The sequence below is a fragment of the Prionailurus viverrinus genome, chromosome B3, assembly GCF_022837055.1.
Source record: "Prionailurus viverrinus isolate Anna chromosome B3, UM_Priviv_1.0, whole genome shotgun sequence".
Taxonomy (NCBI): Eukaryota; Metazoa; Chordata; class Mammalia; order Carnivora; family Felidae; genus Prionailurus; species Prionailurus viverrinus.
The window spans coordinates 14,025,822-14,048,873 of NC_062566.1; the positions used below are offsets into that span (position 1 = coordinate 14,025,822).

The window sequence follows — 23,052 nt, forward strand, 5'->3', positions numbered from 1 at the left end:
TTTGAGCCCCGCGTCAGGCTCTGGGCTGATGGCTCAGAGCCTGGAGCCTATTTCCGATTCTGTGTCTCCCTCTCTCTCTGCCCCTCCCCCGTTCATGCTCTGTCTCTCTCTGTCCCAAAAATAAATAAACGTTAAAAAAAAAAAAATTAAAAAAAAAAAAAAAAAAGGAATACCAAACCAAGACACTATATTTCTTTATCCAGGCAAGTATTTAAATGCCAAAACCACAACTCCCAAACGTCAGCCATGGGGTCCCATGCCCTCCAAGGAGGAAATGCCACCTGTGACAAGCAGTTTATCCGTCTTCATCAGGGGACAGTCACAGGAAGACGGCCAGTGACACAGCAGGGTCAATTTCACAGTGACTGTGACATATTCTTAAACACCTGATAAGCCACAGGTGGCTCAAACAGAAGCACAGAAAGCAAGAACCCTGGGTTCTCATCCCCAAGCTACTTATTAGAATCATGCACGAAATGTTAACACCAATCCACATAAAGAGGAAAAGGAAGTGGCCTTAGGGGCAATAAACAAAACAGCTTCAAAGTACCGGGAGAGGTGAGTTCTTGCTCACATGACTTCAGTGCATTTGGGGACATGCAACGGTGCCGAATGGTGTGTGCTGTCAGTCGTGAGGTTTCCCAGACTCACCTGTTAGAACCTTGCAGAGCTGCCCAGGTATCGGGGCCTCGGTGGAGGGGCTGGGTGTCAAGGACCATTTGCGCCTGACCAGGTGCTCTCGTCCACTGAGTGGGCCCCGAGAGCTGTTGAGTGGCTGGATTAGCACCTGCTCCTGCCCAAGCTGGATGAGGCCAACCTGCCCAGAAAGAGGGAAACGGGACATGAGTCAGCCTCGTTCACACACACCCACGACGCCAACAACCCGAGGGCAGCAAAGCCACCTGGCTATGGCCTGGTCCCCACGTCTGGGCTTTGGCTCTGCAGGTTGCTCCGATTTGCCGAGCCCAAGAACGAGCTTTTGTGTGACTTGAAACATCCCACCCAGTGGCTGTGTTTGGGGAGGGGCGGTGCAGGGGTGCAGAGATATATACCACAGCACCCACTTTCCAGGTTCACTTTCAAAAGAAATGTATTACTTTATTATTAATAAAAAGAAACTTCCTTTTAAAAATTATTCCTTAAATCATCCTCCAAAAGCCCACTTGAGGAAGCAATACCAAAACTGTTGGGAATGAATGACGGTTACATCCTTAATGGGAAAAACTGCAGCTTATTCCCGGGGATATTTAGAATTAAAGAGGATGGCTGGGGTGCCTGGGTGGCTCAGTTGGTGAAGCATCCGACTCTTGATTTCGGCTCAAGGCATGATCTCCCGGTTCGTGAGTTCGAGCCCCACATCGGGCTCTGCACTGACAGTGCTGAGTCTGCCTGGGATTCTCTCTGTCCCTCTCTCTGCCCCTTACTCCACTTGCGTGCTCTCTCAAATAAACAAACATGAAAGAAAAGAAAAGAAAAGAAAAGAAAAGAAAAGAAAAGAAAAGAAAAGAAGGGAGTCAGTCCTGTGGTAGGAATAGCTTTGTGATAGGGGTTTCGTACATTTTGTTCACAACTTGCAGTGTTTGGGACGCCTGGGTGGCTCAGCTGGTTAAGCATCTGACTTTGGCTCAGGTCATGATCTTGAGGTTTGTGACTTTGAGCCCTGCATCAGGCTCTGTGCTGACAGCTCAGAGCCTGGAGCCTGCTTCAAATTCTGTGTCTCCTTCTCTCCTTGCCCCTTCCCTGCTTGGGCTCTGACTCTCTCACTCTCAAAACTAACTAACTAACTAACTAAATAAATAAATAAATAAATAAATAAATAAATGAACTTGCAGTGCTTAAGAGAACTTGACAGTGTCCAATGAATTAGATTTGTGATTCTAGTTTAAGGTCGAGTTAGATTTGATTTTAAAGTCTTATTAGGTTTATAAGCAATATTAGAATGTGTAAGACAACTTGAGACTTCCCATGTTTATAGAACTAGCTTATTAGGTTTGGATACTTGAGTATTTACAAAGGGCTCCTCAGCCAACGAAAAAACTTGACAAGGAAACTGAATATGTTAAATTTCTCAATGCAGGTTTAAAGGTTTAAAAGTTGTTAATTGCCAAATTTACAAGGGGGGGCCAAATCTTATCTAAAGCTTCCTTGAAAAGGATTGCAAAAACCTTCCTAGATAAAAGGGGTTAAGAGTACACTTATGTAGATGAGCACAGAGAAATGTACATAATTATTGAATCATATTGTACACCTGAAACTAATAACTGTATCTTAATTATACTTCAACAAAAATCGTTGGAAAACTTGCTAGATTATAAATAGGATGTGATTTGTTTTTGTTTTTTTAATGTTTATTTTGAGAGAGAGAGGGAGAGGGAGAGGGAGAGGGAGAGAGAGAGAGAGAGAGAGAGAGAGAACATGGGCTCCAGGGGAGGGGCGGGGGAGAGAAAGAAAGATGGGGGAATAGGGGGGGAGAGGGGGGGAGAGGGGGGGAGGGAGAGGGAGAGGGGGAGAGGGAGAATCCCCAGCAGGCTCCACGCTGTCAGTGCAGAGCCGAACGCTGGGCTCAATCTCCCCAACCATGAGATCACAATCTGACCCGAAATCAGGAGTTGGACATTTAACCAACTGAGCCACCTAGGCGCCCCTATATAGGGCGTGATTTGTAAACTGAAAGGAAAATTTAAGACCTAGGATTTTTAGTTTGCTGCTTTAACAGAGTGAATACTAATTCTAAAATAAATATATATAGTACAGAGAACTTTCCTATCCCTTGGAACCAACGCTGATGGCACGAAACCAGTTTGTGCTGCTTCCCTGGGATACTAGCTGCTATCTTCCCTTCTGAGGTGTCAATAAAGCAAGGTAAACCCCCCACAAGGAACCCAACTGGGTCAGGGCTGGAGAAGGACCCATGTTTGCACACTGGTCTGTACAGTGCCCGGTGCCTCCTCTGAGTGGATGCCCAAGACCATCTTGGCTAACCAGATTCAGTAGATGAAGCAGATCAGTCTTAGGCTGAAATGAGCATCATCTCTTCTCTCTCTTCTACACTATTCTCCAAAGGCCAAGTCATACTGAACCAGGGGCTCTCAAACTCCAGTTGCACATGAAAATCACCTGGATGTCTTGGTAGACCCTGAGAATGTGCATTTCTAAGTAGTCCCCACGTGATACTCACCCCACCAGGCCAGGGACCAGGCTTTGAGAAGCATTGCTCTCCCTCCCAGCCAGTCCTCTGGTCTCAAGGACAGAGCTCCCTCAAGCCAAATGGTAGAACTCCTTTACGTTCTGAAAGGATGCCTGGATACCAAGCCTCTCTGCAAGTACATCAGATCAGCGAGTAAGATCGCCTACAACTCTGAGCCCCCAAAACACAGGGGGAGACCATACTTACAGCTCTACACAGATCTCAAGGTTTCCATTTCATTAGAACTTCTGCCAAGAACAACTCCGAGATTTTACTGCCCAAATAAAACTGTCTTAAAGTGGCACTGTGTGACCTGCAGGGAAGCACGGCCTTCTTCCCTCTCCTTTGAAGTTAAAACTTGAATTTGTTCACGAAGATACTTCGGGGAGACTGAAGCGGATGCAGAAGGTGGCTGTGGGGGTATCCAGGGCTCCACTGCAGCTACAACTAAAGAAAGCCTCAACGCAGAACACACACCTCCGTGACCGTGGCAAACACTTCCATGTGTCGAAATAAAGTTGGCAGGGATGGCCCAGCACGTGGGATGAGCCCCACATGGAAGGAACCCTGTGCTCTCTGGAGGATGTGCTCAACCTGGACTCTTCCTGACATGCTCTGGCTTTGGGAGGCCACAGGCCCCCTTGAGACTAGCACTTTCAGGGCCAGTTTCCAGACCAGTCTAGTGTTTGCATTCACAAGCTAGAGTAAAAGGCCAGTTAGCAGTGGTGTCCGGGTGGTTCAGTCAGTTAAGCGTCGGACTCTTGATTTCAGCTCAGGTCATGATCTCATAGTCCGTGAGTTTGAGGCCTACAGTGGGCTCTGCACTGACAGCACAGAGCCTGCTTAGGCCTCTCTTTCTCCCTCTCTCTCTCTCTCAAAATAAATTAAAAAAAAAAAAAGGCAGCTAGCAGGTAGTTCTAATGCAATACAAGAATACAGCATAGCCCATTGGTGAGGAAGCCTGCAGGTACGTACACACAAGCATAATCTAGCCCCTTGCAGCTCTGCCTCAGCAGGTCTTGTTTGGAGGGGCCCACAGGCTGGTTCCTACCCCTTCAAGGGAGGAAATGGGAACACTGGTAAGATGATTATGTGGCCTGATGGACTGCATCCTCTCTGGCAGCTACTTACCCGCCTGGGACCTGACTTGCAAGCAGAGATGTGGCCTGGACCAGCACCCAGGAGGGAAGGAGCCGGGCACAAGGAAGGACATTGCCCTGCCCCTCCCCCAGTCTCACAGTCTGTCACTAGGCTCCCTGAAATGTCTCTTAATGCTCATCCTGCCATCACATTACCAATGATAAAACGTTGTGCTGAAAAGTGCCGCTTATGCCCCTACTCACATGCAATCTAGGCCCAGGGCAAATACTGGTCAGCCCTCTTTATCTTCTCCTGACCTTCCCACTTCCTCCTTTCTTCCTCCCAAAGCCCTCCCTCCTCCCTGGCACTCTGTGTTGCAGCCCACTGCCCACTGTGTTATGGGGCATTTGTCACAACGTAATCGTTTGTTCCTCTGAGACAAAAAAAAATCCTTTATTTTTCCAGTGTCTGCCACCTAACAGTTCCTCAAGAAAATGTGAGTGGAGTGGAACAGAATCAAATGGGCTGGACCGGCATGAACTTTCTGTAGTCTCCTTAACTCAGTGATTCTCATCCCCGGCTACACACTGGAGTTGTTTGGCAAACTTTGGAAACTCCTGATGCCCAGCACCCACTCCAGACCAACTGAATCCGAATCCCCGGGGGGTGGAGTTCCACCACTGGTATTCAGAGCTCGCCAGGAGATTTCAAAGTATAGCCAGGGCTGAAAACCATTGGGCTAGCTTTTTTTTTTTTGTTTTTATTTTATTTTTGAGAGAGAGACAGAATGTGAGCAGGGGGAGGGGCAGAGAGAGGGAGACCCAGAATCTGAGCTGTCAGCACAGAGCCCAACACAGGGCTTGAACCCACAAACCGTGAGATCATAACCTGAGTTGAAGTCAGATGCCTAACCTACTGAGCCACCCAGGTGCCCCTCCCCCACCCCACATTGTGCTAGCTTTTAAATGGGTGCCGGCAATGCACTTGATTTAGTTGTCTGGAGGCAGCCCGGATTTAAACTGCCTGCATGAACTTGGACTTCCTCTGACCATGGGGCTCTGCCCCCTGGCTTCTAGCCCACTGCTGCCCTGTGGCCCCAGAAACAGGGCAGAGCTGCTTAGATTTGCATTAACCCTCTGGTCGCCAGCTGTGCTGAGAGGTGAGACACAGGGATATTCCTCCAAGGCCAAGGAAACAGCAGTTATGAGCTTGATGAAAGAGGCCTGCGGACTTCATCTGAAGAGGCAACACAGTAAAGGAATGCCTGTAGCAGATAGGACTGGAAGCCCTGAGGCTGCCTGGTTTTAAAGGACACAATGACCCTCCATGAAACGGTGTTCTTAAAAGAGAAATCTAAAGTTTTCTAAGATGTGGTATCCCACCAAAGAAATGTGTGTCAAATAAAATGCCATCGGGTATAACCTGATATTATAACAGTTCAGAGTGGCTCCTTCTCAATTCTCTTTGTTCTGGTGCTTTCTTTGAAGGGTTTCTGCACTGTGTTAGGAAAACGTTATAAATCAGGTGTCATGAACTCCACCCCACCCTCCGAAGCAGAACTGCCTCTCCTTACAGCGTGGAAAATGCACGAAGGACACACAGGTTTTCATCATCTGCTAACATCAGCACAACTTCTCAGCATCACGTAGAAAATTAAGATCATGCAAAAACAAAACAAAACAAAGTGTCCTATGGATGCTCTAGACCCAAAGCACACACCTATCTGAGGGGAGGACGCCCCGTGACTGCAGACCTTGCTGTCCCATAAAGACCCCACTGTAACTTTGGTACCTGGGGAGCCCTCTGAGCTCTTTCGTCAGGAGGCTGTGGCTCCTTGGTTAGCTGGTGTGGGTCTTAGGTCGCCACCTCCCCATCCATGGGCTAGCGTGGGTGGTTTGAGAGTATGAAGCAAATGGGGTTGTTAGTTTGCCTCTTGCGTGAGCAAGTCTGCTTCCAAGAAGGAAAAAGAATCCTGTGACCTCAGGGCTGCCTGTACCTGCCTCCAACTTTCGGGGGGGGGGGGGGGAGGGGGCGGGGCTCAGAGGAGCTCCTGTGGAAGAGGGGCTCCCCAACCGCCCCCCATCGAGTCCCACTGCCTCTCTCCTGGAGTGCCAACCAGAGCCCCCTTTCAAAGTCCAGCCGCTGCCTCTGCAAACGCCAGGTGCCTAAACTGATTCTTGGTCTTCCTTCTGACGCCAGCTTCCCCCGCCTTAACATGGGCCAGTCACTGCCAGGCTCTCCCTCTTTCTGATCCCTAGAGTCGGTCACAAAGACTCAGCTCTTCTTCAGAATCTCTCCTGCATAATCTTCCTTCCCATCTCCACCACTCAAGGCTTAAGCTTGTCTCCTCGGGCCTCTGAATGCTCTCCAACTCCAGTGCCCCCTCCACGCTATCACCAGGGACCCCAGTCAATAGCCAGAAATGCTCCTCATTGCTTCTAGGCCAGTGATCCTCAAAATGTGGTCCCAAACCAACAACGGCACTTGGGAATATGTTAGAAATTCAAGCTCTCGGGCCCACCCAGACAGGCTGGATCAGGAGTGCTGGCGGTGGGGCCCAGCCACCAGGGTAACAAATCCTCCAGGGAAGGTGGATTCCAGCTCAAAGCTGAGAACCACTGCTCTAGGATAAATTCCAAATGCCTTAGGTTGGTACCCAGGGCCCCCGCCTGGTCTAAGCCACACACCTGTCTGTTCAGCTCATCTCTTACCATCGCCTTAAATTACCACTCCCACCCCCATTCCGCAGCTGCCTCATGGGCCCCTGATCTGGCAAAGAACCTGGCTTTGGAGGCTTTGGGGTCTCTCCACCCTCTTAGAACCTGAGCCCACCCCCTTTGCTCCAATCCCGCTTCTCCCTGAAGACCCCACCCCACCCTTCTGCCACCATGCAGGCTCCAGTACACCTTCCTTCCTGGGTGTACCTGGACTGCCTTCTGAGACAGGGCCACCTTGTATTCCTCTCTGAGCCCCCACAAAGTGTCCTACACAGGGCAGGTGTGTGATAATGATCTGTTCATTTAGGCAACAGTGTTGACTGACTGGTTGATTTATAACTGGAAAAGTCTGGGCCCCGTAGGGCAACAGAAGAAACCTGTTTTTAATGCCTTAATGTGCCAGGCCCTCTCCCTAAATGATTTCACAGACTCGATCTTACTTCATTCTATCAACAGCCACACAAGGCTGATGTTATTTACCCATCATCTTGGCTGCAGACGGGAACGTTCAGAGGAGGTGGCTCACTTAGGATCACAGCCCCAAACGGCCGTGCAGCCTCATTTCCTAAAGAACAAGAACGTGACCGTGCATCTGTGTGCAGAGGCGTGCCGGGGGAAAGTATAGCCAGTGACTCTGCATGGTTCCCTCCGACGTACTGACTGCAAAAACATCCCCCGCTGCACACGTCCCAAACCAGGCAGCTGTAGCATTTCAAAGCTCAGGAAATAAGCCCCAAGAATGCAATCAGTCTAGGACCTCTTTGGTTTATCATCTCATCTTGCACTTCTTTCTCTTAAGATGTTGCCAACTAAACAAAAGTTCAGATGGGAAAATCTAGTTACGTGCCGTCAGTAGGACACTGGGGAGGGTTACGCGGCCTAGGTGATCCCCGTGAGCAGTGGGCGTAGAAAGTCACCATGAGGTCACATGACCATTCTTCAGAGGAAGAGGTGGAATGCCCCAGTATCCTCCGATTCAACGTCTTCCCTTCAAATCCTTCATGCCTCCCAAATTTTGCACGATCTTTTCCCTTATTTTCCTTACCTTCCCTAACAGCCACTCAACTGTTGTCTTTTTACAACACTTTAAAAATGTATATGCATTTTCCAGATACATTTATGCTGTATGTGATAAGTTGTTCAGTAATCTTAGCTGATGAATCACTTAGGACACTGTGCTCTCCCCACACCTGTACCAATAGGATGATGTCGGACACTGTATTCTGTGCTATTTGCTCCCTTCCGAATGGTCTCCATACAACTTTTGCCACAGCGGATTCCTATTCGGCTGTATGCAATCAAGTGGTGCTGTATCAAAAAGCTGGGCAATTTTATAATCAATAAAAATAGAGTCTGAGAACTCTAAAGGGAGAGGCAGCCACCTCCCACACCTGCCCCTTCATCAGAGGAGTCACGCGAACGCAGGCTGCTTTCTTGAGAATGGAGTCCCCAACTCTTCCGAGCCACCTGCTCACTGACTAGCTGACCACAGCTCCACTCTGTTCTTATCTGTCTAGCTCATGGAACAGAGAAGAACATTCTTGCAACACTCTCACGGAGATCATAAATGATGTGCTACCAAAACAGCCCCCTGTGCTGCGATCAAGCGGACCAGCCAGAGCCAGGTTGAGCTGGGCCATCAGGTCAACCCCAGTGACCAACCAGGATGAAAGAGACTCCAAGCAAGGGTTCTGTGGAGTATGGCTGTGACTCCAGAGAAAGCAGGAACATCCCTGACCTCTCTGTCCCTCTGGGGTGGCCTGGAAAACGGGCATGGCTTCTTAAAGTCCCACAGCCCAGAGCTCCTGGATGTCCTGTCTGATCTCAATATTTCTCTCACAGCACGCCGCAGGCAGGTCACGGCCTCAGCCCAGAAGTGATGGACAGATTCAGGTGGCTGGACTCCCCTGAGCTTACATCCATTAAGGAAGAAAGGCCACCACTCAGCAGCCCAAACCCGCTGGCAGGCGCCTCCCCTGCTCTCTGTCCTCATGTGTCCTCCCCTTCATTCACTCATTTCAGACAAGGAACACAGCCTTTCCAAAGACTGACACTCATTCTATCCCTTAAAGTTCCATCTCGGCGGTCTGCTCGGGTGAAGTTTAACCTGATTCCAATTCTGCTGGCCTTCTATGAGCTGGTCTGATTCCCAGGAGGCAGCTGATCCAAACTTACATAAACTCTCTGGGGGTGGAAATACCTTCTTCACATGCCCAAAGTTCACTGCTTTGAAATCATACGGTTATAGAAACCCTTCCAAAAACTTACGTGATGTCTAAGGACTCCCTGAAATGTAAATAAATGAAGAAGCATAAACAAAAAACAATTAATACTTGTACCTATGGTCTTTGAAGAGCCAAGAAGCACAGCCTACATGGCTTCTCAAGATAAGACAGAGACAGGGAGAACATCACAGGGCCCACGCCTCTGCCCACAGTCCAAAGAAGGAGGGGCAAAATGGAGCACGAGCTTTGCGCTTCATGCCCCATAAACAAGCAATTATCTATTCTAATCATGCATCTCCTTCCCTTAAACCGATAACAAACATCTCGGAAGACAGCACAGATGCCACGCAGAGGGGAACAGAACATTCCCCCGCCTGTGCACCAAACACTCCACACTAAGCCATTTGGGAGATGTTTAATGCGTCAGGACTTAATTACTACTCAACGTCGGAATAAAGTTTTATTGAATACAGCCACGTCCATCTGTTTATTTACCGTCTATGGCTGCGTTTGCGCTAAAAGGACACTGTGGACTTAACCGTGACAGAGACCATATGGCCCACAAGGCCTAAAATATTGACGATTTGGTCTGTTACAGAAAACGTTTGCCAGCCCTGGGGCTCTACATGATCTTTAGATACAAAGAAGCTATGGAATGCTCCCATCTGTGGACATTAAAAATCTCCTACTTGAGGGGTGCCTGGGTGGCTGAGTTGGTTATCTCGTGGTTTGTGAGTTCGAGCCCCGTGTGAGTCTCTGTGCTGACAGCTCAGAGCCTGGAGCCTGCTTCGGATTCTCTGTCCCCGTCTCTCTCTGCTCCTCCCTTGCTTGAGCTCTCTCTCTCAAAATAATAAACATTAAAAAAAAATTTTTTTTAAATCTCCTACTTGCAATAGCTCCTCTCCCACACCTTGTTGCATCCTGTCCTGACGAGCACACCACACACACCAAAATCCCCACTTCTCAGTGCTTCCACCAGGGTCGACAGCGACTAACACAACATTGCCACCCACCTGAACTGCCTCAAGTGCACGTGAGCACCAAAATCAAAGCAAGCTAGAGTGCGATCCAAACGTGGTTAGCCTGAGATCCTGCTGGTCTCTTTTCCCAACATGTCTCCAGGGCTACCCCACAACCAAGGGGCCCGCTCCAAGTCACCACGCTGCCGTCTTTCCCTTTCTGCCTCCAGCCTTCCTCCGTAGAGTGTACTTGGGAAGAAGTGTCCGACATCCAGCTCATACGAACAGGATGAACACAGCAGACTAAACAACAGAGGCGTCTGCTCACGCAGGAATTTTAGAATCTCAAGTCTTAGAGGTGCACCGGCGGCTGGCATACGCTGAGCTGAGCCTCTTGGCGGGGTTCCTTTATCTAAAGCACAGCGCCCTCACATGGTGCTGGAGGGAAGGACAGCCTTCCCGAACAACGGAGGACTGAAGTGAACCCTCTCTGGCAGCTCAGATGCCACCTGTGAGAGGGCCCAGCTTTCAACTCTGTGAGGATTTGGAATCCACGGTATCCAGATTTCCACCCTCAGCCCCTTCACAGATAGCTCCTCGCTGGAAACTTTACACCAAGAAGTATAAACTCTGACCTCTAGAGAAACTCACTAAACCACAGCAAATGGGATTCAGATGTTTCCATGTACAGTACAGTGATGTGACCTAGACTTTAAACACTTTGGCAAAAACAGGAAAAATGATGTGGGCCTTCCAGTCCCTCCCAGAACATGATACAGCCTTGACCCGAGTCCTACGGTGATCTGAGACTTTCTCACTCCTACTTAAGACTCCTCACCCACAGCCCACATTCTCTGCCCCCTGTTCCACATTAGCTCCTAACAGGCTCCCTCCACGGTCCGTTTTCCTTGTTTAACCAAAGACGCCAATTTCTCCCAGGCCAGCAAAAAGCAGATCATGCTGATCAGGACTCAGAAAAGTCTTTCAAGGAGAATCAGTGAAAGCCAATCCTAGGAAATTACCCCCAGAGTTTCTCTACAGGGCTGGGAAGAAAGCAGAAGTCTTACATAAAGACTTGGACCCCCAGGCTCTCTGGCTCTGCTGCAGATTCTGGAGGACTTGTTGCATACTGTGTGGGGGAAGGGCTAGAGAATTCTAGACGGTGGAGCAAGATAAGGCAAAGGTGGGGGAAGCCGTCTCTTCTGCCAAGGAAGAACAGACGCAAAAGAATAGCAGGCGCTGCATCCCCAGAGGCCGATCATGACAGGAGATAGAGAAACAACTTGTGCATTTCATGCTCTGAGCCGATACCAAGCTTTGTGGTGGGGCAGCCCATCTGCCAGCCATGTGCACTCCTAGGGGGCACAATGGAGGAGCTGAGAAGCGTTTGGCTGGGCACCAGCATGCAGTGAGCAAGCGGGAGCACAAGCAGGGCAGAGGTGCACAAGAACGTCCCCGGCCCCTCCGAGCACTGTCACAGTGCCTCAAATGTAGCAAAGCAGGGTCCCTAGGATGGGGTAGCTACTACCACAGCAAGGGCGCTTCTGGGGACTGGAAGGGGGTCTTCTCACCAATGGTAAGCACCCCTCAGGCCTGGCTGAGGGTGGCTGCTTGTGGTATAAGGGAACAAGGGTATGAACACTCCCTCTCTTGGTTCTCACGTTTCAGCTAAGAAGAGAAGTGTAGTGACCTGGCAGGGGACCCCTCCAAACTTTCCTTCTCTGGGTAAACACTCAAAAGGACAGAAGGAAGGTGAATGAGTGCTCACTACCCTACCCCCACATCCAAGAATAGATGCGATATACACCTAAAGTGTTCCCCAGGAGGCGCACACATACACACCTGTGCAGATGGACATCAATAGTGTTCTCTCTACACCTGGGTGAAGTGCGCCCCTCGGTCCAGAGGCCTGACAGGTTTCTTCTCCACCACACCGGTGCTCCCCTGGGCGGACTGCTGCATACCCTCTTATGCAACCCCCGAACAGCGCAGTCCCTGTGCACTTCAGAGGCTCACTACCTGGCTACTGGATCAATACTGGATCTAATTATCCAGAAGACGGCACTGGATAATTAGACGCTTCCCTTCTCAACCCCTTTGCTCAGACACCCTCCGAAAGGTCAGGGCGGGAAGAGGCGAGGTTCCCTTCGGACGGCAGGAGAGCACCCGTGGAGGCTGAACTTCCCACCGAGGCACCCCCACCTCATCCCAACCTCCCCCAGGGACCACCCCTGGCTCCATGACAGAAAGACGCGCAGACCCGCAGGGGGCGCGGTCAGTACCAGGCCGCCGCCGGCGCCGCAGGCGCTGAGCGAGACGAGGGAACCGGGGTGGCCGAGCACGCGGCCCGAGTAGAAGCACAGCTCGGCGGGGCGTCCGCGGCGCCCCGCCGCGCCGGCCTCCTCCACCTCGAAGCCCCGGGACAGGAAACGCAGGTCGTGGCGAAGCTGCAGGTACAGGTCGCGCCCGAAGGCCGGCAGGTGCAGCAGCAGGGCGCGCTCGCCGGGCGGGACTCGCAGGGCGGCTGGGGGCGCGCGGGGGCGCCGGCGCTTTCGAGGCCCGGGGGCCCCGGGCAGCGGCGGCAGGTGCACGTCGTCGGGGCGCACCCGCCGCGGCAGTACCACCTCCACGTCGGCCGCCGCGTCGCCGACAGCTGCGGGGAGAGAGGAGACGCGTCAGCGCGGCGGGGCCCGCCCGCCCGGCCGCCCGCCCTCCCTCCGGCCGCCCGCCGCGCACGGGGTCCAGCGCTGGGCACTTGAGCCAGCGCGGGGACAACGCGGCCCCGGGCGGGCGCTCCCCTCCCTTCCCTCACCCCGGCACCTCCGTGCCGGCCGGCGCCTCCGCCCGGGCCCCGCGCCACCCGGGGAAGGTCTCCAGCCCGGCCGCCCGGAGCACCTCCGGGGCCAGCGGCGCGGCACAAGCATCCGGAGACCCGGCGGCTGCGGTGCCGCCCGGGAGCCGCCTGGAGCCCGGTCCTCCGCCGCGGCCCGCACCCCCTCGGCCCCGAGCGCTGTCAGCGGTCCACCGCCGGACCCCGGCCGCGCAGGCAGGCGGGGGCCGCCAGGATGCCTCGGGAGGGTAGATGGAAGGTGGCCGCAAGAGGCACGAGCAAGGAAGGGGCGGTGGGCGAGGGAGCGCTACCTGTGCCCGGGTCCAGTCCCCAAAAAAGCAGCAGCAGCAAGGGCAGGACGAGAGGAGGCAGCAGGGCACCGTCACACATGGTATTCGGGAGGAGCAGCCCCCCAGAAGGTCGCGGCGGAGCAGGAGCTCGCGAGGCGGCGGCGCCAGCCAGAGTGAAGCCCTCCAGCCTTTGGAAAAAGTAATTAGCGCTGCGGACAAACCCAACGTGGTAAATCCCAAGCCCCGCCTTCTCCTCGGAAGACAGGGGGCGATTGGACTCTCGCTTTCCCCTGCCCCGCCTCCCGCTTCCCCATTGGCTAGGACAAGTCTAAACCAGGGTGCGTAGTTAGGTTGTAAGCACTTTCTTACACGTGGTTTCTGGGCAGTGGCGGGGACGGGACACCAGGTGGCGCGAGGGAGCCTCCTGGAGCTGCGCTAGCCCGGAGGACTTGGGAGGACACCTGACTGGGTCTTCAGAGTTTGTTCTCCTTGTCAAAATGCTCTCTGACCCTGCTGCCCCGCGTGCCAAGAAGACAGGCCGGTTTCAACCATAAAACCATATTCTCTCCGCATCTAGAGTAAAACTAGTTTGGGTTGTCTGCCGCTGTATACTTCTTGCACACCTGATGGTTACATACAACACGGCGGTGTTTATCCAAACCCCTCACACCTCCTGTCCTCTTTATCCTCACAGAAGCCAGTAGTCCAGGCATGATCACACCCTCTTACAGACTGAGAAACTGAGGGAGAGAGACCTTAAGGAGCTTGCTAAGTTACCCGGTGAGTTTATGTCAGAACAGGAGCTAGAGCTTAGTCCTGACTTCCAGCCCGGTGCTGCTTACAATGAACAGCAAGGGGCTTCAAAGGCAGGCAGGAGGCCATATTAGCCCGATTTTATGGGTTAGGAAACTCGCACAAAGTGGCAAAGCCTGGACTTGAATCTTCCGGCAACAAAATGAGTTCATTCTGTTCCCACCAGAGTATAACTGCGGTTTGCAAGAAAGATGATTCCTTTAGCTTCCCAAGGAGCATCTTGTAGAAAACAAAGCAAAATAGAATTAACTGAAACACTCCCCGTTCCCGGGTCTCCCCCCTCCACTCCGTGTCCTGCCTGTTACTGTTTTCTCAAAGCAGAGAGATTACAGCACTCTTAGTGGATTCTGCTTGGGGCCTTTCAAAATCTAAAATTTATCCGAAGGAATCCAGAGGTGGGGCGCCTGGGTGGCTCAGTCTGTCAAGCGTCTGATTGGTGATTTTGGCTCAGGTCATGATCTCATGGTTTGTGAGTTTGAGCCCCATATCAGGCTCTGTGCACTGATGGTGGAGCCTGCTTGGGATTCTGTCTCCCTCTCTCTCTGCCCCTTCCTTGCTCTCTCTCCCTCTCTCAAAAAATTAATAAAAATTTTTTTTTTTTAGAAAGAAGGAATCCAGTGATGAAAACTGTCCAGCTTCCATGACATTTAATTAACTCCAGGAGTCAACTGTGTTCCTGGTTCTCAATAAAGCCCACTGCTTTTACTGTAGCAAACTCGCTACTCTGCACATCCTCCAAGGTATGGCTGACGGAATCCTTTCCTGCTTTGTCTACCCCTGCCCTCCCCAGGGGCTGACCGCTGCTAGCCACTTAGCTCCACAGGCTGCCACTCACTGCTAGGTACCACACGTCCACACTTGTCCAAAAAAGGCTTGGAGCTTTTTCCCTCCCCCTTGACAGCAGCCTCAGCCCCTCACTGATGGCACAAGAAATCGTGGTGAGCTTTTTGATGCAGCTTTGTTAGCAAAAGAGTCTCCTGGGGCAGACCTGCCCCTGAAAGCCAGGGAACAGCAGCCACTGTGCTTCATAAGAACAATTACTTCTGCCATTTGAGGTAGTCATCATCAACCTACGACATGATGCTCAATGCATCAGTCCTTAGGAGCATGCAAACTAAAACACCAGCAAGATACTGTTCCATCCCCCAGACTGTCCAAGACCAAAGAGCTTGGAAATATCAAGCCTTGGAGACGTTCTCCTGCCCGTGGGTGGGAGTGTAAATTGGCACAGCCACTTTTGACGAATAACTGGGCAAACCGTAGTAAAATCTGAATGCTACACACCCTACAACTTTGCAATTCCTCTTCTGGTTCACTACCACAGAGAAACACTGGCATCCATGTAAGAATGTTCACCACAGTGCATTATGAAAGGGCAAAAATATTGAAAACCTGAATATCCATCATTACGTAAATGGCTAATAAAACACAAGGCATCAATTGCATGCAATAATCTCATATTTATAACAACACGGAGAGAACTCTAAGACTGGTTGTCAAATTTAAAAAAAAATCAAGTTGCAGCATGATGCACATGAAAATGTCAAGACTTCCATAAATACACACAGTATTAAATCGTTTGTATGGTAAGATCATAGGAAAAGTCTGGAAGGATACACACCAAACTTTTTTTTAAGGTTTGGTGTTCTTTTTATTTTAAATTGCATGAAAGGATATATGTCAGGGTCCAGGTGGGATAACTGCTACCATTGTAGGTATTTCAAGCAGAGGAGTTTAACATGGAGAATTGATTACAAAAGTTAGGAAGAGCTGAAATCATAAGTTCAGTGATTAAATGCTGCCCCTGCCCCTGTGGTGCATTCCAGCCCCAGGGGCCTCTGCCTCTGCTGCACTATTGAAGACACAGTCACAGTTGGTTCTGGATCTATCAGACGTGTGAAGTAGACTGCCCCCGTGACCATTGCTACACCAGCAACTTCAAACACCAGACCCTTATCTCTGTTTCTTGCCATCTGATCTCCTGCTAGAGCCTCTTTTCGGCAGAATCTAACAGGAAACCTAAAAAAATATAAGGGAGCCACGGCACGTAGGTTGAAGACTTTCAGCCTCAACAATGAAAAGCAGAACTTAGAAGCAAGGACATGGAGCTGACAGACAGACCTTCTAACGGTCTTAATCTGGCCTCAATGAGTCCGAATCCCCTTTGCCTCTCACCATTGTGTTCATCAGTCACCATTGGAAGTTTAAGCCTCTCTTCCAAAATGATCTATTGGTCCAATGCAATCCCTATCTAAATTCCACTGGCATTTTTTCACAGAAATAGTGAAAATCCAAAATTCGTATGGAAACACAAAAGACCCCAAATAGAAAAAGCAACCTTGAGAAAGAACAAAGATGGAGAGGTATCCCACTTCCTGGTTTCAAACTATATTATAAAGCTGTAGTAATATAGCTATATTATATATTATATTTTATATTATATATTATATTATAATATATAATATATATTATATATATAGCTAGAACAGTCCCAATATAGCTAGAACAGTAGGGTTCTAGCATACAAACAGACACACAGACCAATGGAATAGATTCAAGAGCCCAGAAATAAACCCAGGTATTTCCAGTCAACTAATATTTGACAAGGCAGCCAAGAATACTCGAGGGGAAAGGACAGTCTCTTCAATAAGTGGTGATAGGAAACCTGGATATTCACATGCAAATGAATGAAATTAGACCCCTATCTCATACCGCTCACCAAAATCTACTTGAATTGGATTAAAGACATAATGTAAAACTTGAAATGATAAAACTCACAGAACAAGGGAACATAGCACAGGGAGCAAGCTCCTTGGCATTGTTCTTGGCAATGATGTTTCTGGATGACACCAAAAGCACAAGCAACAAAGCAAAACTCAACAAGTAGATTTTACATGAAATCTAAAAGCTTCTGCACAGCAAATGAAACCACCAACAAAATGAAATGGGAGAAAATGTCTGCAAACCATTTATGGGGTAAGGAGTTGATATCCAAAATATATAAGGAAATCACACAACTTAAAAAAAAAAGTAATAATCCGATTTGCAAATGGGCAAAGGACCCAAATCAACATTCTTCCAAAGAAGACCTACAAATGGCCAACAGGTACATGAAGAGATGCTCAGCATCGCTCACTATCAGGGAAAAGCAAATCAGAACCATTATGAGATATCACCTCACACCTGTTTGGATAGCTGTCACCACAAAGGCAAGAGATTAAAAAGTGTTGATGAGGATGTGGAGGAAAAGGAACCCTCATGCACTGTTGGAGGGAATGTAAACTGGATCAGCCATTAAGGAAAACAGTATGGAAGCTCCTCAAAAAAATTTTAAACAGAACTACCCTGTGATCCAGCAATTCCATTTTTGCACATATATCTGAAGGAGGACATTATATTAGGTGAAATAAGTCAGTCACTAAAACACAAATACAATTCCATGTATACAAGGTACCTAGAATGGTCAAATTCATAGAGATGCAAGGTAGGAAGGTGATTACCACCTGCAGGGGGAATAATGGGTTATTTAATGGGTACAAAGTGTCCATTTGGAAAGATGAAAAAGTTCTGGAGGAGGGTTGTGATGGCTGCACAACAGTGTGAATGTACTTAATGAACTGCATACTTAAAATGGCTAAAATGGTAAATTTTGTGTTATGTATATTTCCCCACAATAGAAGAATGCTTTAAAAAAGAAACCATTACCATTGGCTGGTAATTGCCATTACCATTTCATCTTAACATACCTTGTCTTGCCTTGTCTTAATTTTGTGTAAGGGCAGAGCTTAATCCCATTTTGGATGGAGCAGAGGACTCAGGGTGAGATTAAAATGAGCCGAATAAGCAAACAAAACGCCTACAGGTGGCAGTGGTGATCTGACTCTGGTGTAAGGAAAGCCATCTTCCTGGTCTGGTGTTCAGAACAATTCGTTGTGCCCATAGTTGACAAAATTCAACTTTTCAGCATGAGCACAAGTTTTTTTGTGAATGGCTCTATTCTGGTGGACAGTGGTCTTTTCCAATCATGTTGTCCAGCAACGGACCCCCAGAAGGTCGGGTATATTGAGTCTCTTGGCCTCTCTCCGGATGCTTCACAGTAGACACTCGGGTTTGGATGCTGGTAGGCATCAGAGACCATCACTGTTGTTGTTAGTGAAAGCAAGGCTCTGCCAAGACCCACCCATTTCAAAGCCCATACTTAGAAATAGAGGGCCTGAGCCACAGCCCGGGCAGAGCATAAACAGAACTGTAGGCATTAGGGCCAAATAAGATCCTCTTGAATCCCTCACTCAGGGCTTTCTTGAGCTGCTCGTTGGTGAGTCCAGGGGACAAGACTCATGTGTTGACTCGATCTGTGTGTAGGTGGAAGAAGGGTCCTGAGGCCTAAAGATCCGTAGGCAGTGCCAGGGTTGAGGAGAGAGGGTAAGTGAGGTGATTCCACACTACAACCTCCTCTTTGAGACTCAATTCACTTGATTTTTGAGACAAGAAGCCCTCCTTTGGCAACCAACGAGATGGCCCATCCTCTCCAGCAGGGGGCATCCAGCATCAGTCTTGTCTTCCTAAACCAGAATTGGTTTGAAATGCTGCCGTTCCTGCTTCCAAGGCAAAGGTTTTCTGATTTATATTTCACCCTTTCCCTATTGAGCCTGGATCCTGTCCTGAAATGCAGCTACTCAGCCAGCATCCTAATCCCCTGAGTGAATCTTGCTACCCTCTCCCTGTGGGGTCTGCATGCTCCTCCCTGGTACCAGGGTGCTGGGCCACATCTGCTTCACCAGGAATGAGTGCCCTTCCCACATGGGACCATTCCTGCCTGACTCCAGGAATGGCCCCATCTGGAAATTCCTGCTGTGCTCCATTCCTCCTCACTCAAACAGGCCTGCAGGGCGATACTGCAGAACAGATGCAAGTTACTACTCCTTTGAGAAGTGTTTTTTTGAGGGGGTAGTGTCCGGGTGGTTCAGTGGGTTAGGCGTCCCACTCTTGATTTCTGCTCAGGTCATGATCTCGCAGTTCGTGGGATCGAGCCCCGCGCAGGGCTCTGCACTGACAATGTGAAGTCTGCTTGGGATCCTCTCTCTCCCTCTCTCTCTCTCTGCCCCTCCCCCCGCTCACATTTTTCCTCTCTCACTCTCTCTCTCTCAAAATAAATAAACATCTTTTTAAAAATACAAGTGATTTTTTTTTTTTAGTCTAGCTATTATTTGTTCAGTGAGGGTCTGCTACTCGCCCTACACATTCCCAATATCTTGGCCCTACCCACCCCCGGGCTGTGCCCCAGATCTCAGCCTGCCTTTTGGAGCAGAGTGTGCATCAAAGCCTTTCGGTGTCCCCATTGTTGAAAAGACAACTCTATCTCCAGCTCCTTCTGAGCATCACCAGAGGCACCGCCTGACTAGAAGGCAGCACTTTGCAGCCCCCATGTGTCTGAATTAGCACAATGAGGGCCTTTAGTGTCAGACGTGAGGACACCGATTCCTCTCCCCAGGGAACAACCGAGAGAAGCAGCATATTTTCCATTGTTCCACAACACACTGTTCTCCTCTCTCATGTCTTTCTCCTCTTTCAGCGTTGCCCGTCAAGGTCCCAGAGATCTCTTTCTGTCCCAGTTCTCCGTTTGCTCAAGAAAGCGGCTTGTCTGATATGCTAGGCTAAAGTGTGATGCAACACAGGCTGAAAAACAGAATTGACCCAAATTTATGTTTGATTTCAGTATAAATGCAAATGATGACGGCTCAAATTGTGTGGTGATGATACAGTATACAATATATGGCATTGGACAGCTGTCTAGAAACTCAGACAAAACCCAAGTTAGATTGTGTGATGGCTGTAAAATACACTTGACCTTGAATAACATAGTTTTGAACTGGGCGGGTCCACTAACATGCTGATTTTTTAAATATAAATACAGCACAGTACTATATAGGTATTTTTTCTTCCTTATGACTTTCTTAATAATGTTCTCCTTTCTCTAGCTTACTTTATTGTAAGAATACAGTGTATACTACATATCACATGCAAACTATGTGTTAATTGACAGTTTATGCTATCAGTAAGGCTTCTGGTCAACAGGAGGCTATTAGTAGTTAAGTTCTGGGGGAGTCAAAAGTTCATGTGGATTTTCAACTGCACAGGAGTCAGCACTTCTAACCCTCCCGTTGCTCAGGGGTCAACTGCATATTGGCTAATTATGACCCCCTTCCCTTCAACAGACAGAACCTAATTCCCCCACTTGGAAAGTATGCTACATTCGCTGACTTATTTCTAACAGAATGTATTGGGAGTGACAGAGTGAGGCTTTGTGATTTCTGGGACTCTGTCATAAAAAGAATACACCCTCTGCCTGTTGTTCTCCCTCTCTCTTATTCTTTCTGTTTCTCTCTTTCATCACTTACTTTGGTGGAAATAAGTGGCTATATCATGAGGATACTCAGGCAGCCCTGTGAAAAAGCCCAACAAAAAGGAAACCAACTTGCCAGAACCAACTAACTAACCATGTGAGTGAGCAACTTTGAAAGCAGATTCTCCATCCTCAGTCAAGCCTTCAGATGATTTCAGGCTGCAGCCTTAGAGTCAACCCCAAACATTGTGAGCAGAGACAAACTATCCCAACTGTGCCCTGGCTGAATCCGTGACACACAATAAAACAAGAGAAAAAAAACTATAATTAGTTTTTTAAGCCACTAAGTTTTGGGGGGCAGAGTGTATAATTTGTTACACAGCAATAGCTAACTAATACAGATTCATAACACATACTAAAATTGACTCCAAGATAGATTAAAGTTTTGTAAGCAAATGTTCATTCAATGGTGGCATGAGGGAGGTGGCCATTAGGAGTTCAGTCTACCCAGAAGCAACCTGCAGGGTAAGCAGGGTAACCACATTCACAAGAGCCTCCAGACAGCTGGTTGGTCACCCTCCATGGCTCCTTCACTAAGCCTTGGCCCAGGTCCAAGGACGAGACTGACTGGCTTGCCTGGAAAGTAATCAGTGTGGGTGCTTGAACCCATGCCTACATGTGTTTGGCACCATCAAAGAGAAACTGGGAGTCTCAGCACCCAGAACATAAGCAGAAACGCTAAAAACAAAAAGAGAGAGAGAAAGAGAGAGAGAGTCATACACAAAGGAAATATAACCATAATGCATGCATAGTCATCATAATGTAAACACTGTGAGATGATTTTTCAACTGTTCAAGTCAACCAGAAAGAAATTCCAGAATAAGTCATTCTGGCTATAGAACCAACTGTAAAAGTTATCACCCTGGAAAATGTACAAATAATAAACAAAGAAGGAAGGGAGGTAGGAGGTTAAAAGGGGGGAAAAAAAATGAAGAAAAGTGTGGAGGGCAAGTACCCTCTCCTTCCAAAGTGGAGAATCCAAAGATACTACCTGTGGTTGATAAAATAAGAAGTGAAGGTATACATATATATGTATTTTATTTACCAAGGCAACCAATAAAAGAAGTAAAAATCTTTTATACTGGGACAGGAATGTGATAAAAGTGAGGTAAATCCTTATCCATTGTAGCAGTAAATCAACTGCTATGTCTAATCTTGGTATCTAAAAAACACTGATATAAGAATAGTGTTTTAGGGGTACCTGGGTGGCTCAGCTAAGCGTCCAACTCTTGGTTTCGGCTCAGGTCATGATCTCATGGTTCGTGGGTTCAAGCCCCACATGGGGCTCGGTGCTGACAGTGCAGAGCCTGCTTGGGATTCTCATTCTCTCCCTCTCTCTTGGCCCTTCCCCCACTCACGTTGTCTCTGTCTCTCTCAAAATAAATAAATAAACTTAAAAAAAAAAAGAATAGCTTTTTTCTTTTAATTTTTTAACGTTTATTCATTTTTGAGAGACAGAGAAAGACAGACTGTGAGTAGGGGAGGGGCAGAGAGACAAGGAGACACAGAATCCGAAGCAGGCTCCAGGCTCTAAGCTGTCAGCACAGAGCCCAACGCGGGGTTCGAACTCACGAATCGTGAGATCATGACCTGAGCCAAAGTTGGATGCTCAACCAACTAAGCCACCCAGGGGCCCCAAGAATAGTTTTTTAATGACATGAAGGAAGCCATCAGAAAAACTAACAGAAATAGTTAAAAGGGAGTGAGTATGGAGATATAATTGGAGGAGGTGTCATTGTTTCAGACTTCAAGAACTTTCCTGAACTATCATTTGCTTTCTTTGTTGACTATAGTATTTTGAAAAAAAGTAAATCTTTAAAAATTCCAATGTATTCCCACCTTTAATATACTTAGCATATTGCCTTGTGTTTTCAAGTAGGGTACATTTGTATCACATAATATCCACAAACTACTTAATCTTACAATAATTCTGTCAGGAAAACACACGATCTTTCATCATTATCAGATAGGGAAAGTGAACTGAGAAATGCTAATGACTTGCCCAAGAGGACTTAGTAAAATATTTCCTTAAGAGTTATAACTTCTGGGGCGCCTGAGTGGCTCAGTCAGCTGAGCAACTGACTCTCAATTTTGGCTCACGTTCATGATCCCAGGGTCGTGGGATCAAGCCCCATGTCAGGCTCCATGCTGAATGTAGAGCCTGCTTAGGATTCTCTCTCTCTCTCTCTCTCTCTCTCTCTCTCTCTCTCCCACACACACACTTTGTCCCTCTCCCCAGCTTGCACTCTTTCTCTCTAAAATAAAAACATATATAAAATTTAAAAATTAAAAAAAGTTATAACTTCCTAAAACATTGACCATTTCTTACAAGCATCCCATGAGGTGTAAAGAGTCCCACTTCATGGATGAAAATATAATGGCAACAAAGATATGTAATCTCCCCCCTGGATCCCAAGGAGATGGTAGATGAATATGGTTCCTACTTCCATCCTGCTTTGTTGCTTCCTCTGTGGGAAGTGGTGACCATCAACACAGCATCTAACAGCTGAAAGCAAGAAGAAGCAAGTGAGGTGCAAAGGCCTCATCA

General features: G+C 48.5%; 1 protein-coding gene across 4 annotated transcripts in view; it reads right to left on the minus strand.

The window, feature by feature from the left end:
• Positions 1–13,456, minus strand: part of ADAMTS17 (ADAM metallopeptidase with thrombospondin type 1 motif 17) — a 352,557-nt gene extending 339,101 nt beyond the window's left edge. For all 4 annotated transcript variants that reach the window (XM_047864329.1, XM_047864330.1, XM_047864328.1 and 1 more), the window contains exons 1-3: positions 13,310–13,456; positions 12,451–12,821; positions 652–817 (exon numbers count right to left, since the gene is read on the minus strand). In XM_047864329.1, the coding sequence (XP_047720285.1) occupies positions 652–817; positions 12,451–12,821; positions 13,310–13,388 (616 nt within the window). In that variant the 5' untranslated portion in view covers positions 13,389–13,456. The remainder of the gene's footprint in view (positions 1–651; positions 818–12,450; positions 12,822–13,309) is intronic.
• Between the last annotated feature and the right edge of the window lie 9,596 nt (positions 13,457–23,052).